Here is a 17861-nt window from a genome sequence, read left to right on the forward strand (position 1 = left end):
CCTGTGCATTACAGAATCCCTCTCTTCCTTCCAAGATATAATTCAAGAACTACCTTCTACATGAAGCTTTTCCTGACTCCCTCAAAGCATTCACCCTCCCAAACAATCTTGTATTTAAGTACTTTGAATTTGTTAGTATATAACTTTTTTATGTTTATTTTATGTATATATACATATTTTATGTATATACATATATATACATATCTTATGTATATATACATATTCTCTCTCCATTAGAATGTAAACTCTTTATTCTTCATGTTTTTATCTCCAGAACAGTGCACAGTGCATAGTAGGTGCTTAATAAATACTTGCTGATTTGATTGTAATCAAATTATACTTAAAAATTTAACAGATTTAAGAAAGTCTAAGGAATGTGTCATGTCCTGTGTGCCTGGGTGTGACCAGAATACTTTTCCTTCCTCTTTGTGGAGCAATTACAAACCTAGAGCCTGAAACGCTCATGACATGCAGGTTGCTCGTATGTCTAAACATGCCTACTTAAACCTTTTTGCTGCTGTTTGGATCTTAAGAGATATGGCTTACCATCAAAGGTCTTCTAAGTCCAAATCTAGCAATTTTTCTTCTGTACCATGATACAGAAAAGGAGGCTATGCTCTCCACAGTGAGGAGGGTCTGGCACATGGAAAACAATAAGTATTTGTTGAATGGCTAGGAAGTAAGCAAAGCTAAAGGCAGAGCCTTAAGACAAAATGAATAAAGTGTAAAATTTATACTTTTACAAATGCTATACTGAACATCTTTCTTGCTTAAGAAGTAACTAAAAGTCTGTGTGAATTTACATATTTGTGCATTAAATAATATATATCCTGGGTTCAAATTGGCTTCAGACATTTCCTAGCTGTGTGACCCTGGGCAAGTCACTTAACCCCAATTGCCTAAACCTTACCACCCTTCTACCTTAGAATTGTTATAGTTAATAAATATTAATTAGAATCTGATAAAAGCCACAGAGAGCAGTTTGGTATACCAGGAACACCTATTTATTTGGAGGAGAGTATGGATAGGAAATAGGAGTTAGGAAATAGGATAATATATCATAATTATTATACTATCTATATATCTAAATCCTATACTAAAATTTCTAAAAACCCTATGTCTAAGAATCTTCTTGCCTGACAAAGCAGGCCTAACTAAAGCTATTCTAACTAATATTAAATTCACTATCTAACTTATCTGACTAATTGATGAACATTAAATCAATAACAAACTCCTTAAAGAAATTTATCTATTAACTATCAGTTATAAACTGTCTGTCACACAGACACAGACAGTTCCACAGGTCCCCTCAAAGTGCTATGGAGAAAAGGTCTCAGAGTCAGACCTTTCTCCCTCAAAGTACTGAGAAGGAAAAACCCCTCAGTAATCAGACTCTTTCTCGATTGATATCTATCTCCCAAACTCTCAAAAGGTGATCGTCAGATCTTCTTGACTGAGAGAACGACACCAAAATCCCCAGAACCCTGCTCCCTAGGAAGACAGAGAAAATGGACTTTCTTAACTGAAAAATCTGTCCCTATAAAAACTGCTCTTAAAGAGACAGCATGAGATTAAGAACACTTCTGCTCTTAAAGAGACAGAGTGAGATTAAGTAATTTCTGCCCTTACATAGAAACTTTTGCTCCTAATGAGACAGAGTGTAATTAAATAAAACTCTTTATAACAGAATCAATACTTAGTATCTATTCTAAGACAAAAGGTAAAGTTTTTTAAAAATTAAAAGACATATAACAAAGAAACACATGCTAAGTGACCTCCAAAACAACTTAACAGTCTATTTGGATAGTTAAATTTAGTTATGCTAAGAAAAACAGTTTTACTGAAGCAAGCAGTAAAACAGTGCAGGTCCAAAGTCAAGAATGAACAAATTAATACTAACATGGAGTCAGAGGAACTGAGATTCAAAATTTGGCTCTGTGACTTGAATAGCCTTGCACAATTTGCATAATGTCTCTGAGTTTCAGTTTTTGTATCTATAAAATGAATGGGTCGAATTAACTGAGCTATGTCCCTTCTAGTTCTAAATCAACAATCTCAGGTAGCAATCAGGATGCAAAAGACTCTCTTCCTATCTCTTGTATTAATTCTATAGTATCTTCTGTATACAGAAGTAAGAAACTAATATACACATCTATTAATCAATATGTAAAGTACTTAAATGTTTTAACAACATTGCCTTCTTATTAAGCAAACCTACATGTAGACTGATTTATCATATTTTTTAAAACTGAGTTCTCTTAAAGGTATGAGTATAAAATAATTTCTCTCTTGGTTTCTATCTCAATCATATACCTTTAAAAAATTATACTGCATAACACAAAATCTATAAGAAGATCATGGTGGCAAATGGCAACACAGTTGTGGTGTCACAGAAATAGCATTGGGTTCAGAATTAGAGAACCTGAGTTCTCTTGATAGGGGAATGTCCAAATGAATTGTGGTACATGGATGAAATGGAATATTACTGTGCTGTGAGAAATAATGAATGTGATGACTATGGAAAAGTATGCAAAGATCTATGTGGTCTGGTGCAGAGTGAAGTAAGTAGTATCAATAATAAAAAAAATGACAGTGTCACTGTAAATTAAAGAAATACAAAGTGAATATTGCAGAATTATAAACAAGCATGGTTCCAAAAGAGAGATATGAGAAGATACCCCTGTGAAGAGGTGAGAGGTCAACAAGTGCTAGACATGGCACATATGTTCAGACTTTTTCAATGTAATGATCAATTATACTGATTTCCCCCTTTTTTTTCTTTAAAAAAATACTATTTGTTCTATGGGATGGCCTCCTAGGAAGGAAGAGTGGGGAGACATACTGAGGGAAATTATGATGATATTTTAAAAAGCAAAGAAATAGCAATAAACACTTATTTTTTAAAAAAGGAACTTGGGCTTAAATCCCAGCTATTTTTACCACTTGTGTAATCTTGGGCAAGCCACTACCTCTTTCTATCTGTTTCTTCTGTAAAATGATGCAATTTAACTACATAATCTCTAAGGTCCCTCCCATGAATTTTAGATACATGTCTTACAGTACTGGGAGCTTTTGCTTAAGCTCATGGGCTATAAGGAACATCCTTATTGCCACAAAATCATTTTGAGTTCCTCTTTTTATTAAGTCACAATCATCCATTAAGGTTCTGATGGCTGTTTATCTACTAACAGGCCTTAGCATTGCAATAGCCTTTTGAATCTGTTTTCTCTGAACTCCAATAACTCCCAATTCAAATCATCATAATCTCATTGGGAGATATCCTAGAAAATTTAGTCAAGAAAGTGTTTCTAAGGGACTTTGAAAATGATGGTAAAGGCTGCTGTGGCTACCACACCTAGGAACAACTTCTCCTTCTCCCTTGCCCGCCTCAGTCTGCTGATATATAATGGATCTCATTCCTTTATGGACTTCAAGGCAATGAATTCTTCTGTGATGTGGAGGAAGACTACATCCAGAACAAGTCCAGTCTCACAAGGCTTAATAAACAGGTGCAACAGGTGCTCCACTACAGGTAGACACTAGGCATGATGCTCAACTTGGAACCTGTTAAAGGGTTGCCTGAGTAGGCAGCCCACATGCTATCTAGCCTGATTCATGCCTGCTACATCCCCACAAACTGTGGCATCGCCCAGATGTTGGAAAAATACCAGCAGGGAGACCATAATTATTATCCCTCTGCATATTGAGAAAACAATCCTATCCTGCTCATTGGCTTTTCAGACTTACTAGATAAGACCATGTCAAAGCTTTACTGCCCCCAAGTGCATGGATATTTGCACACCTAAGTTGTCCAGGCTCTGCCATACAGATGGTGCTTACTTTGGCATTGGCTTTTCCCATGTGCTCTTCATGGTACATCCTGAATACAAAAAGTCTACTAAAAAATTACTGCCCAGGCTATATGGCTTCAAGATATGCCTTTTGGCCTATAAACTGCAGCTTTAGGCAGTTAGCAAATTCAAGAGCACTATCAAGACCATGCAATAACAGGTTTCCTCCCTATCCCTCCAACACCTCAGGCTGTTACACCATCTTTTCCATCCCTGAAGTCATTACCATGGTGTTGTGGTGCAAGCAAATATGAGATAAAGTGGAAGAAAAGGAAGGAAGGAAGGAAGGAAGGAAGGAAGGAAGGAAGGAAGGAAGGAAGGAAGGAAGGAAAATTGTAGCAAAAAAGAACATTTACTATTACAGTTTCAGTATTAACTCCACAAAAATGTCCCTGAATGTAAGCTATATATGAATTTATTGCAGAACTGAAGTGCACTGAACTTGGGAGAAGAGATCTAAGTCTGAATAGCAGTAGTGGCAGTTATACTTTGCATGGATAAAAGCAAGTAACAACTTCTTCAAGCCTAATTTTTCCTTCATGTATAAAATGGAGATTAAAAACTTGTACTACTTATATTATCTTGGAGGAGGTGAAGAAAGAACTTTATAACTATTAAACCAACATACAAATGTGAACTATGATGGTGACTGATAGAATAATCAAACTTTTAACCTATAGAAAATGAATGATGGAGATAAATGAGATTGATACTCTCTCCTAAAGCTTATCTTGAATCAACTAAAGCTAGCTAGTGTTCATAGTTATTATATGAAAATATAAAGTTGGTTAGGATAACTGATCTATTTTCAATGTACAGGCACTGAGATAAAACCTCTCTTAAAAGGCAAAGGAATAAATATCTAACATACTAGACACATTTAGATGAATCTTAAAAGAATCATATCAAATCTATAATAGTTTAAGTTTGCCTAGTTGGAAATCTGAATTGTGAATAAGAACACTGTGAATATAATTATCTAGAAAGTTGTTTCAGTACCTTTTTCCCTGTATGGAATATGGGAAATAATGCATGAATTGAACCTTATAAAAATTCCGGTGCTGTTCAATTTTGGAGTAGAAGAGGGAGCCCTTTTGCACAACTGAATATACACAGTCAAGATATCTAAGTAAATCAGGGGTAGAAAAATTAGGTAATGTTTTCCCTCTAAATTATAAGGTCTCCCCTCTTAAGAATCATGGAAGTTCAGTCTCCAACCAATTCATGGAACTCAGTGAGAAGTCTTATGACTTGGGTGGACCAACTTATCTAATTCATAACCAAGGATTCAATCTTGATCTAATTTCAGATGACTCTTGTTTACGATCCGCATAGATTCTATCCATACAGAGATTAAGAACTAAATTCTAATCAATATACTCAACTAATTTAGATCATACAGAATTTGATCCTTTAATTGGGCCATGCTTTAACTGAAAGCATGGATAACAGACATACCAGAATCTTTTCAGCATTAAGGGAAAGCAAGGAGTCACAAGGCGGTGATCCCTTTGGCTCACAGTCTGAAGAATCATGGAAGTTCAAAAAAGATGTCTCTGCAAAACAGAAATTTTTTTGATTATTTCCCTCCTACTGAATTCATGGCACTTAATCAAGTACTTAAGCCTGACTTAGAATTATAAAAAAATTCAAAATTATCTCCTATATAACTCACTTAGTATAATCAGCAATCTTGTTGGTAAGAATTATATAAGCACAGATGCTATGGCAACATCTTGTATCTCATTATCAAGGCAGCATATTCCACCTGAACAAAAAAGTACAGTCAAGAAGTAAATATGAGAGAACAGGAAAATGAGCCACAAGAGGGAAATTTGAGATCCTGAGAAAAAGTTCCCTGAAGGACTAATGAATAACTCCACATTAATCAATCAGCAAATATTTGCCAAGCAATTGCTGTGTACCAGGAACTGTGGTAGGTAGGCATTGTCAGGGATACAAAGTAGTACAAGACTTGGCCTCTGCTGCCAACGACTTGACATTTTGTCTGGGGAAGATAGCTTTTTAGGCTTGTATGTCTTATTTAACAATTTAAGGATAAGTGTTAAATAAGTGCTCTAAAAGTTCAGAGAAGAGAGAACTTTGTGGACTAGTGTGGTCAGAAAAGACTTCATAAAGTGGGGAGGACCTGAATTGCATCTTGAAGGGTGGGTAGGATTTAGACAGGCAGAAGAAAAGAAAAGGAGCATTTCTGGCAGAGATAGAATGTATGAAGGCAGAGAGGAAACAAAGTACAAGGCTTTTGTGAACATTAGAATGAAAGATTCATATCTGGGAAGCAAGAAGGCCTCAAAATATATAGTAATTGGAACCAGATTGTGGAAGTCCTCAAATGTCAAGGATTGAGATTTTTATCTTTTCTCAAGTAAGGAGGCATTTCAGGTTTTTTTAAGCAGAGAAGTGACCAAAAAAATCAAGGCAATATTTTAGGGAGGTTAATTGGGTAGCAGTGTGTGATGGGCTGGAATACAAAAAGACCAATTAGGTAGGAAAACCAATTAAGAAGCTATGGTAGAAGTACAAGCAAAAGATTATTTGGACTTGAATTAAGGGGTGTTAGCAGAGCTGAAAAGGAAAAGGCAGATGGGGAAAGCTTTTACTTCAATGGATCTGGGATTGATCAAGGGAGAAACATTTACTGAGCACCTACTATGTGTCCCCTGGTTTTCCCCATAAGATATGTTCATAAAATCTTCTTAAATGTGGGTACTCATTTCAAAAAGGCAAATCACTACTTATTCATCTTCTTATTTTTTTCTCCATGGGTAGCAATACCAAATAATTTATCACCGAGTGGCTAGCCTATGGCAATCAACTTTTAGAGGCTGATGAGTTTTTCCATAATTAGCTAGGCTGGGTCCTTAAAAGTAGATTCAGTCAGTTTTGAGGGCCATACTTGAAGCCTTTCCAATATGACAAGACCTGTAGGAGCTTGTGCCTTGGTGGCATATTTGTTGAGAAGCTAAGGTTACCTATGGACTGCAATGAAGAATCCATAGCAGGGCTTTGTGAAAGGTGAAAAGTGGAAAAATATTAAAAAGAAAAAATCAACAGAATTTTACTCCTGACTAGCAAAGGGAACGATGATGGGGTAGGGAGAAGGTATGACAGGAGAATGAAGAGCAAAGGATAAGAAGATCAATTTGTTTCTAAGTGACTAGAACTGCTATATCATTGGCAGAAACAGAAATTCTGAAGGAAAATAAATTTTTCCCCCAAAAAATTACTTTGATCTTAAATTTGCAAGTTTGAAGTAATGGTAAAACAGTTAAGTATAGATCAAGAAATTAAAGCTATTGGGGCCTTATGAGATCATCTACTTTAACCTCCTCCTAAATGGGCTGAGATTTCCTCTAAACCAGTGATAATATAATCAAATGGAGAAACCAATCCATAATCAAAGATCCCTGCAGTTTGTATACTTAGTTTTAAAAGGTAATGCATCTATGTCTTAGTTTGTTTTTATTTTGTTAAATATCCCCCGATCACATGTTAATGTTTTAATATTTAATGTTTCAAGCCTCCTGAAAAAATTCTGGTTCTAGCAACACTAAATGCCTGTTTGACACCTGCCCTAAACCATACCTAACAGTTTAAACCTCTGGCCTGAAAAACTTACAAATGATGAAGAATTTATTACTATAAGCTGTTAGAAAGTCTATTCTTATTCCATCAAAATTTGTGTCCTTATAACCTCCACCCATTGATCTAAGTTCTCCACTTTGAAGCAAAAAAAAAAATAAGTTTACTACCTGTTGTATATGTCAGCTCTTCAAATATCTGAAGACAGCCATCATGTGGCACCTAAATCTTCTCTCTTCTAGGCTAAATATTCTTCTTTCTTTCAACCATGTTGAACACAACATGGATTCTAGCTATCTTGAAGAGGTATTTCTGGAGTTTTGAAAGTCAACTTTTCTCATGTTAATTACAACAGCTGCTGCTTTCATTTTTGGATTTCAGATGTTGTTTCTCTGGTTTTCCAGGATCATAGATTTAGGGCTCAAAGAGGGCTTAGAGGTCATCAAATATAGTCCTGTCATATTAAAAGTGAGGTATAACAGGGGTTCAAAGAGGTTAAGAGACTTGTTTATAAGGTCGCACAGCTAATAAGTAGCAGAATCTATCAAAGTCTCTCAAAGTATGGTGTCAAAAATGGACACACCAGGGGGCATATTTTTGTGCACTTATTTTTTCTTATTATCTCTTTGGTGTACAAACCCAGCAGTGGTATGGCTGGATCAAAGGGTAGGCAGTCATTTAAAGCCCTTTGGGCATAATTACAAATTAACTTCCAGAATGGTTGGATCAATTCACAACTCCACCAGCAATGCATTAGTGTCCCAATTCTGCCACACCTTATAATATCTATCACTTTCCTATACTGTCATATTGACCAATCCACTAGATGTGAGGTGGTACCTCAAAGTTGTTTTAATTTTCATTTCTCTAATTATGAGAGATTTAGAACACTTTTTCATGTCCTTATTGATAGTTTTGATTTCTTTATCTGAAAACTGCCTATTCATGTCCCTTGCCCATTTATCAATTGGGGAATAGCTTCATTTTTTGTGCAATTGATTTAGCCCCCTACTAACTTTTAAAGACCACTGACGGTGGTTCAATAATCATACATTCTAGTTCTTTAAAAACTAAGGTGCAAGGGGTAACTGACTGGCTCAGTGGATTGAGAGCCAGGCCTAGAGATGGGAGGTCCTAGGTTCAAATCTGACCTCAGACACTTCCTAGCTGGCTGACCCTGGGAAAGTCACTTGATCCCCCATTGCCTACCATTACCACTCTTCTGCCTGGGAACCAATACACAGTATTGATTCTAAGACAGAAAGTAAGGGTTTAAAAAAAAACCAACTAAGGTATAGTTCACGTGGACCTGGTAGATACTTGATAAAACACTTTACTTAATTCAAAGGAAATGGCTCAACTTGTTAGTGAACTCTTGCTGGGTCTCTGCAATCATTTCTTTCTTTTCTAAGTATTCACAAACCTTTGGTCTAATTATTCACTCTAGAATTTTGCTTAGGTAAATCAAATACCACTTCTCCCTCTCCCTCAAACAATCTTTAGCAGAGATGTTAATGCTGAACACCAGAAGATTTAGAAATCTTTCGTCCCCAAAGAACAGAATATATATAAAAAAAAGAAAAGCCAATGGCTTAACTTTGGGGAATGTCCACAATTATGATGTGAAAGAAATCATGAAACCTAGAAACAATGCTCAGAGAAGCGAGAGAAGAATTAAAATAGTAAACTAATCTAAGAATAGGAGAGTTCACAAAATCAGACAAAGGTCCAAAGTTAAGTAGGACTTCAATTAATCAATAAACATTTATTAAGCATCTATTTTGTGCCAGACACTGTGCTAAGTGCTGAGGATACAATGAGCTTTCAAGTAGTTCACAATACAATGAGGAAGCCAACAGACAAACTACATGTATAATCAAGTTATATATAGGTCAAATGAAAGCTAATCAACAAAGGAAAAGCATTAGAATTGAAAGCCAAGAGGAAAGGATGGTTAATATTTTAGTTGGGAAGTCATCCTGACCCAGAACATTTAATCTATGTATAAATAAGATGTTTTATCAAGAAAATAAGCATCATCTGCTACCTTCAAGGCTAATGTGCATTATGCGGCTGTTCAGCATAGTCAATATAGTATTGTACTGGAAATCAGAAAGACCTGGATTTGAATCCTGCCTCAGACTTCCTCTCTGTGTGGCCCTGGGCAAGCCATTGGACCCTTTTGATTCTCAGCCTCCTCATCTACATAAATGGATTGGACTTGTAGACTTCTGAGGTTCTAAATATATGTTCCTAGGGGAAAAAAAACCACTAGATTTAAATGAATGTGGAGCACATATTAAGTATTTTAACTATGCTAAGCACTGGGAAAACAAATAGAAAAGTAAGACGGTACTTGATCTTAATGAATTTACACTGCAATGGAGGCAGTACATATGGAAGGATTTGCCTCCAAGACACATGGAAGGGTCTCATGGTCTTTAAGCTTCAGCATTAAAGTAGATGAGTATATCTCCTCTTTGCTGTCATTGCCATTGATAAAATCATATTGATTTCTGATACTGAATGACTTCGCAGTGCCAAGAACTTTAGGGACAAGAACTTTCTTTTATGTGTCTGCAAGAACAAATTGTGGAATATGATGTTGATGAAATACTATTGTGCTATAAGGAATGATAAATTGATGGATTTCTATAAGAACTGGAGAGACCTACATGAACTGATGTGCAGTGAAATAAGCAGAACCAGGAAAGCATTATACACAAAAACTGTACCGTTGTGGGATGACCAAAGGTAACTGACTTTGCTATTAATAGCAATGCAATGATCCAGGACAATCCTGTGGGACTTATGAGAAAGAATGGTATCCACAGCTAGGGAAAGAACTGTGGGAGTAGAAATCCAGAAGAAAAGGTATGATTTATCACTTGTTTATATAGGTATGTAATTTGAGGTTTTGGTTTTAAAGGATTACTCTTTTGCAAAAATGAATGATATTATGTTTCTTCAAAAGAGGTAGCACTTGCAGGAGCAGTTACCAGGCTGCATCTCCATAAAGTCTGGACCTGGGCTTGAAGCACTGGATTTTAAAAACTCTTCGGAGATGGTAAACAAGGTGGTAGTAGTGGTTTGACTTCCCTGGCATATGCTGCCTTCCTTCTCTTCCTCAAGATGCCCTATTGCTTCAGTTAAATTGGCTTGACTTCCCTGAGTGGCATTTAGTTGAAAATTGGTGAGAATAACTGGCCCCTCCTACACAGGAGGTGATGCCTGTCATTTAAAAATTAATAGATCACTGATAAACATTTAAGAATGAAGTTTCAGTAGTGTTGGAAAGTGAGGAGTACAACCAGAAGCCTGATTATAGGAGTTTAATAATTCTGTGAGTAATAAAGAGATATAATCAGTGGTTGAGATGTCAATGGTAAGAATAAAGGGAATGAAATAAGATAACAGAAGTAGTTGTGGGATAAAATGAAGGTCTTGGTTTTTTCTAAGATAGGGAAACTCAGATATAAATACAAAGAATTAAGCAATCTGAAATGTTAAGGAATTTACAGTCTGTGAAGTATGGTAAGGTCCTGTAAAAATAGTGTCAGGGTGGCAGTTAGGTGGCTCAGTGGATACAGCCAGTCCTGGAAACAGGATTTCCTGAGTTAAAATCTAGTCTCACCTAGCTCTGTGACCCTGGCCAAGTCACTTAGCCCTATTTGCCTCAGTTTCCTTGTCTGTAAAATGTGCTGGAGAAGGAAAAGGTAAATCACTCCAGTATCTTTGCCAAGAAAATCCCAAATGGGTTCTTGAAGAATCAGACAGAGCTGATGACAATAGTTAATGGGCAATCTAGCTCCCACCCAAACTGTGTAGGAGAGGGACCCTCTCATCAAGTAACATAAAAAAGCATATCCCAGGAGGAAATGAGGCTATCAATGAGTCATTCACAGTCAATTGGTATTTATGAAATAACTAACATACCAGGTACTACATTCAATGATAGGGATCTAAAAAAACAAACAAAACAAAACAAAACAAACAACAAAAAAACTAGTTCCTATTCTCAAGAAGCACACAGTTTAATGAGAAAGACAACATGCAAACCACTATGAACAAATGAAAGAGACAAAATAAATTGGAGAGAATCTCAGAGGGAAGGCAATAAATTTAAAAAATTAAATACTACTACAGCAGTAGCAGCAAGCAGAACCAGGAAAACAATAAACCCCATGACTACTACAATATAAATGAAGGTAAAAAAAGAAGAAAAAAGTAGAAACTGAATGCTATATAATTATAATGACTAAACTTGACACTGGAAAAAAATTGAGAAAATGTGCCTCCATCTCTTAATTACAGAGCTGGGGGACTATGAGTATGGAACATTGCCTTACCTTCACACAAAGCTACTGGGTTAGATATGCTGAACTAATTTTCTTTTTCCCCCTTTTCCATTTTGAATCTTTTTTTACAAGAGATGGCTCTCTCAGTAGAAGAAAGGAGGGAAAGGGATTTATAAAGGCATGTAATGTAAATGAATTATTTATTTGTATTTTAAACTAAAAGGTATCAATAAAATGGAAAATAGAAGGAAAAAAAGATGATCTGGAAGAGCAGGCCAAGTAAATTTTACTTCAATTCCTGGGAGAATTCTAGAATAGATTAATCAAGAGACGGTGGTGCCTCACTAGAAAGAGAAGTGGTGATTACAAAGAGGTAGGATGGCTTCATCAAGACTACCCCTATTTCCCAAATTTTTTTAAACCTTACCTTCTGTCTTAAAATCAATATCAATACTAAGTTATTAATTCCAAGTCAGAAGAGCAGTAAGGGCTAGGTAACTAGGGTTAAGTGATTTGTCCAGGGTCACATAGCTAGGAAGTATTTGAGACCAGATTTGAATCCTATTTCTTTTATTGATGAAATTACTAAACTTGTAGACACGGGAATACCATGGATATATTTTATCTAAATTTTAGTAACATTTTTAATAAAGGCATCTCGTACTATTCTTGTGGAAAAAACAGAGATGTATATCAGTTAACAATACAACCAGATGAATGACAACCAGATGAATTCATATATGGTTGGATAGCCAGATTCATGGAGTAGTTGTTAAGGTTCAACGTCAACATGGCAGGAGGTCACCAGTGGAACTCCAGGGATCTGTGCTTGGGTCTGTGCTATTTAAAACTTTTACCAATAACTTGAATAAAGTCATATGCTTATCAGATATACAGATGACACAAAGCTGAACAAGAAAGCCAACTTTCTTGGACAACAGTCAGGATCCAGAAAGATTTTACAAACTAAAGCAATGGTCTGAATCTAATATGATGGAATTTATTAGGGATAAATGTAAAGTCTTATCTTTGAATACCCCAAAAAAAATCAGCTTCACAAAGTATAAGGTAGGCATATAGGTATAAGTAACTAGGCAGCAGACTGTCTAAAAAAGATACAATGGTTTCAGTGGCCTGCAAGTTCAATATAAGTCAAGTGTGCTGTGACAGCCAGAAAAGGTAATTTGATCTTGGGCTACATCAAGAAAGGCAACCCTTCCATTAAAAAAAAGAAGAAGAAGAAAAAGGAATAATATGCTTATCCATGTCAAAACTGAAAGCAACATTTTAAGGCTTCGTTAAGTTCAAAGGAAGATAGGTCATGCTATATGAAGATCATCTGAAGGAATTGGGGGTGTTCAGTCTGAAGAAAGAAAGTCTTAGAGAGGATATGATAATCATCTTCAAGTATATAAAAAGGCCATCAATATGGCTAGAGGATTAGATTTTTTTTGGTTCCCTCCAAAATGAAAAGCTAAGCACAATGGACGTAAGTGGAAAAGTGGTAAATTTGGACTTGGCCTCAAGAACAATTAGTCCAAAAGCAGAACAGGCTGCCTCAAGAGGTGATGTGCTCCCTCCTTAATGGAGGTTTTCAAACAGAGGCTGCATGATGACTTGCCAAGCATGCCATGGTAGGGACTCCTTTTAGATAGGAGTTTAAATGTATGACTGATGATGTCACTTTCACTCCCAAATTCTGTGATTCATGTGAGATACTTATACTGGTGGTAGCCATAGAGAATCAGGTGACTATATATTTTTTATTTTACCTTCTCTTCCTTTTTTCTATCAAAGAGAAAAAAAGATCCTGACAAGTAACCACCCTCTTCTAATCCCCAGGAGCTATCTATATGTTATTTAATTACTAACAGCCATGAGTGAAGGAAAAGATTTAACAATCCCAACTTTGTCTATCTGCATGGGAGATATATGGCATAAGGGGTGATACCTTTTAGGCAATTGATGATTTATAAGAAATACCTTGGATTACTTGGAGAAAAACAGTTGTTCTGTTCTACATTTGAAATCATAAAGATAAAAATCTGAAAAGGCTTTAAAATTCTCCTTTATCAGTTTTCATACTTTGCTCTCCTGTGAGATATCAAATGTTTTTGACTTCTAGCCAACCATAAACAGTTTCTTTTTCTGGGTCTTTTGCAATCTGGGATCAAAATAGGAAACAGCATGACTCAGTGGATCTAGCAACAACAAAAACACTCAAGACATTTAAGTTAAAATCCCAGATCTGTCACTATCACCCTGAGTTAATTCACCCTGGCAAAGGCACTAACATAATACCCTTTGTACTTCATAGGGCCAGATTTACCTCACAGGGACAATGTAGGAAATAACAAATAAATAAACCTTTTCCCTAAAATAAATGTCAACCATATCAATAATAAGATGTACAAAGTACACAAAGGTGAAAAAGACCCTGCTTCTTTGCAAATTGCATTTACTATTCTAAAATAATGTATGAGTCTGCCAGATTATCTAGGATAGGATAACAACCTGAGGTCCATGGATAAATTTGAAGGAGTTTGTGGGGAGAAAAACTGTAGCTTTATTTTTACTGAACTCTAACTATAATTTAGCATTTCTTTCAATAATTTAAAAACATTCTGAGAAGGGTTCCATAAGTTTCACCAAGCTGTGTCTATGACATTAAAAAAAGGTTAAGAACTCCAGATAGAGACTAATCTACAAAGAAACAGATGTCTTTAAAGTTATATATCATAAAGGAGGAAAACTCTTAAGTAAGCCGTTCTATTTTTGTGCTCTCTGGGACATATTGATTTTTAAAATAAACATTGGGAAAATTTTGCAATCAATGCTTTGTTGAATCTATAAAAATATCAATCAGTCCTCAATAGATCAATGATCCAAGGATATGAACAGGCAATTTTCAGAAGAAATCAAAGCTATCTATAATCATATGAAAAAATGCTCTAAATCACTATTGATTACAGCAATGCAAATTAAAACAACTCTGAGGTATTATAACTTCATACCTATCAGATTAGCTAATACAACTGAAAAACAAAATAACAATTGTTGGAGGAGTCGTGGGACTATTAAGACGACTAAGTGAGCTGTTGGTAGAGCTGTGAATTGACCCAACCATTCTGGAAAGAAAGAGTTAAAAAATGTGACTATCCTTACCCCAGGAATACTTCTATTAAGTCTGTACCATGGAGAGATCAAATAAAAAGGGCCTATAAGCACAAAAATATTTATAGCAACTCTTTTTGTGGTGGCAAAGAATTGGAAATTGAGAAATGTCCATCAACTGGGGAATGACTGAACAAAATGTGGTACATGATTGTGATGGACCAGCAGGATGGTTTCAGGAAAATCTGGGAAGACTTATATGAACATAATGATGCAAACTGAAGGGCACAGAAGCAAGGGAACATTGAACATAATAACACTAATATTGTACAATGATCAACTGTTGATGACTTAGCTATTCTGATGAATACAATGATCTAAGATAATTCTGATGGATTCCTTATGAAAAGTACCTGTTCACCTCCACAGAAAGAACTGATGGGAGTCCGAGTGCAGATTGAAGTATATTTTTTTCACTTTCTTTACTCTTGTTTGTTTTTAGCCTGCATTTTTTTTGCAACATTGTTAATGGAAATGTTTTGCTCATACATCATCTATATCAAATTGCTTGACTTCTCAAGGAGAAAGAAGGGAGGAAAGGAGAAAATATGGAACTCAAAACTTTGAATGAATTTTTAAAACTATTGTTTATAAATAATTGAGAAAAAAAATTAAGTATAAAAATAACTGTTTTGATGGTACATCATTATTACACTTCACCAACAGACATACCTGTTTTTCTTTTCCTTTTTAAAAAAATAATGATGGACTAGAAGCATAAAGGAAAATTATAGAGAATTGGGCCTGAGGTGTTAATCCTGGTTTGCTATTTAAAAAACAAACTCACTAAATGAATATGGGCAAATTAACCTCTCTAGTCCTCAGCTTCCTCATCTGTAAAACTGAACTAGGTGATCTCCAACTAGCATATCTGTAGTCTTAATGGTTCCAAAGTTCAAAAATTTGACTCATAATCCTAAAGGGAAAAAGTGAATGTTTAACAGGAGATACAAAAAAAATAGTTGTTATTTAAAAGTCAAAGATGATCCTCTTAAAACCAGGAATTTGTGAAGGGTTACATAAGAGTTAATCAGAATGCAAACATCATAGGCTATGGGATCCATCATCTTCATATTAATCATACTACAGAATGAAACCATTTTCAGAGCTAACAATTTTTTCTTTCTCAAGTGTATTACAGAATACTAGTAATAAAAGGGCAAAAATCATAGCACATAGAAACTGTGCATCTAACATTCAGACTTCAGCACCATTATTACTCTTACTCTCTTTTAGAGTTCCATTTTGTGTTCCATCACCCCTGACTAGAACTCGCTGAGGGCAGAACTGTCTTTCTTTTTGCTTATATTTGTATCCAAAGAGCTTAGTACAAATCCTGGTACATAGTAACCCCTTAATAAATGTTTGTTCCCTTGTTGTCTTTCCTACAAGGAGTACTTGATTAAAAGTTAGGTTATTTAGAAATTCTAACTTTGTACTACTTTGCTTTGTTATTAAGGGCAAATGACTTTATCATTCTGAACCTCAAATTCCCTGCTGGCTCCACAAATTTACTGCCACTTGGCACTTATTTTATTTAAGCATTATGAAGGTTTGCTATTTAGTTACTCTGAATAATGAAAAAGAAAACAATTTAAAATTCTAAATTTAAGTTATATGATCTCTTCCAGAAGTATTCTATTGATGTTCTATAAGTTTAGATGACTGATTACTGTTTATATTATACATGACAATCATCAGGAGGTCCTGGGTTCAAATCAGATCTCAGACACTTCCTACCTATATGACCCTGGGCAAGTCACTTAACCCCCATTGCCTTGCCATTCTTCTTCTGCCTTAGTACTGATTCTATAACAGAAGGTAAGGATTTTTTTTTAAGAGAGAAAAGAGGGTTAGTTAAGTGGCTCAGTGGATTGAGAGCCAGGCCTAGAAACAGGAGTTCCAAGGTTCAAATCTGGCCTCCTACACTTCCTAGGTGTGTGTGTGATGACTCTGGGCAAGTCACTTAACCCCCATTGCCTAGCCCTTACCACTCTTCTGCCTGTATTGCTTCTAAGATGGAAGGTAAGGGTTTTAAGAGAGAGAGAGAAAGAGAGAGAGAGAGAGAGAGAGAGAGAGAGAGAGAGAGAGAGAGAGAAATGCAAGCTGTTCATAACATATATTTGTCACTTGCTATACAGTCCTCTTTTTCAGCTTTCTATATGAAAATGCTTGTTTACTTAGTGTTGTTTAAGTTCAGAATAAAATAAAAGAAATTGGTTTCATCCTCTTGGTATTCTTCCATAGTTCATGCAAAACATATTAAATGGTTCACAGCAGACAAACAGAATAGAAGACTCTTATTCAAATGAGAGTACTACTGTGCACTGAAGCATAGTAGAAAGACTAATAGACCAAGATGCAGGAGATCTCAGTTCCAGTCCTGGCTTTGCCACTGTTAAACTCTGGGCAAGCTGCCTGATGTTTTTGGGTTTCAATAGCTTCATCCATTAAAAGAGAGCTCAATAATCTCACTAATAAAAAGGGATAATAAGGAAAGCTACATTTTGCTAAAAATTAACAATGAAAAAATATCAAAAATTCTTGCAAGTTCCTCTGATAAAAGCTACATTTCTCAAACATATAGGGAACTGAGTCAAATATATTAAAATGAGTCATTTCTCAATTGATAAATGGTCAAAGGATATGAACAAGCAGCTTTCAGAAGAAGAAATAAAAACTATAGTCATGAAAAAATGTTCTAAATCAATACTGACTACAAATTAAAACTCTGAGGTACCACCTCACACCTATCTGAAATGTCAAATGCTGCTGGAATTGAGAGAAAATAAGTATACTAATAAATTGTTGGTGGAGTTAGGAACTAGTCCAACTATTCTGGAAAACAATTTGTAACTATACCCAAAAGTCTATAAACTGTATACCCTTTGACCACTACTAGGTATGTGCCTCAAAAAGATCAAAGAAAAAAGGA

The 17861-nt window shown here is 35.5% G+C and overlaps 1 protein-coding gene and 1 pseudogene across 10 annotated transcripts in view; one reads left to right on the plus strand and one right to left on the minus strand.

Moving 5' to 3' along the window:
* TTC13 (tetratricopeptide repeat domain 13) overlaps window positions 1-17861 on the minus strand; it is a 97704-nt gene that overhangs the window by 73988 nt on the left and 5855 nt on the right. For all 10 annotated transcript variants that reach the window (XM_044676138.1, XM_044676137.1, XM_044676134.1 and 7 more), the window contains exon 2: window positions 5310-5407. In XM_044676138.1, coding sequence (XP_044532073.1) covers window positions 5310-5407 — 98 coding nt within the window. The remainder of the gene's footprint in view (window positions 1-5309; window positions 5408-17861) is intronic.
* On the plus strand, window positions 2466-4008 carry LOC123244539 (annotated as a pseudogene).

The sequence above is a fragment of the Gracilinanus agilis genome, chromosome 4 (genome assembly GCF_016433145.1).
Source record: "Gracilinanus agilis isolate LMUSP501 chromosome 4, AgileGrace, whole genome shotgun sequence".
Classification (NCBI taxonomy): Eukaryota; Metazoa; Chordata; class Mammalia; order Didelphimorphia; family Didelphidae; genus Gracilinanus; species Gracilinanus agilis.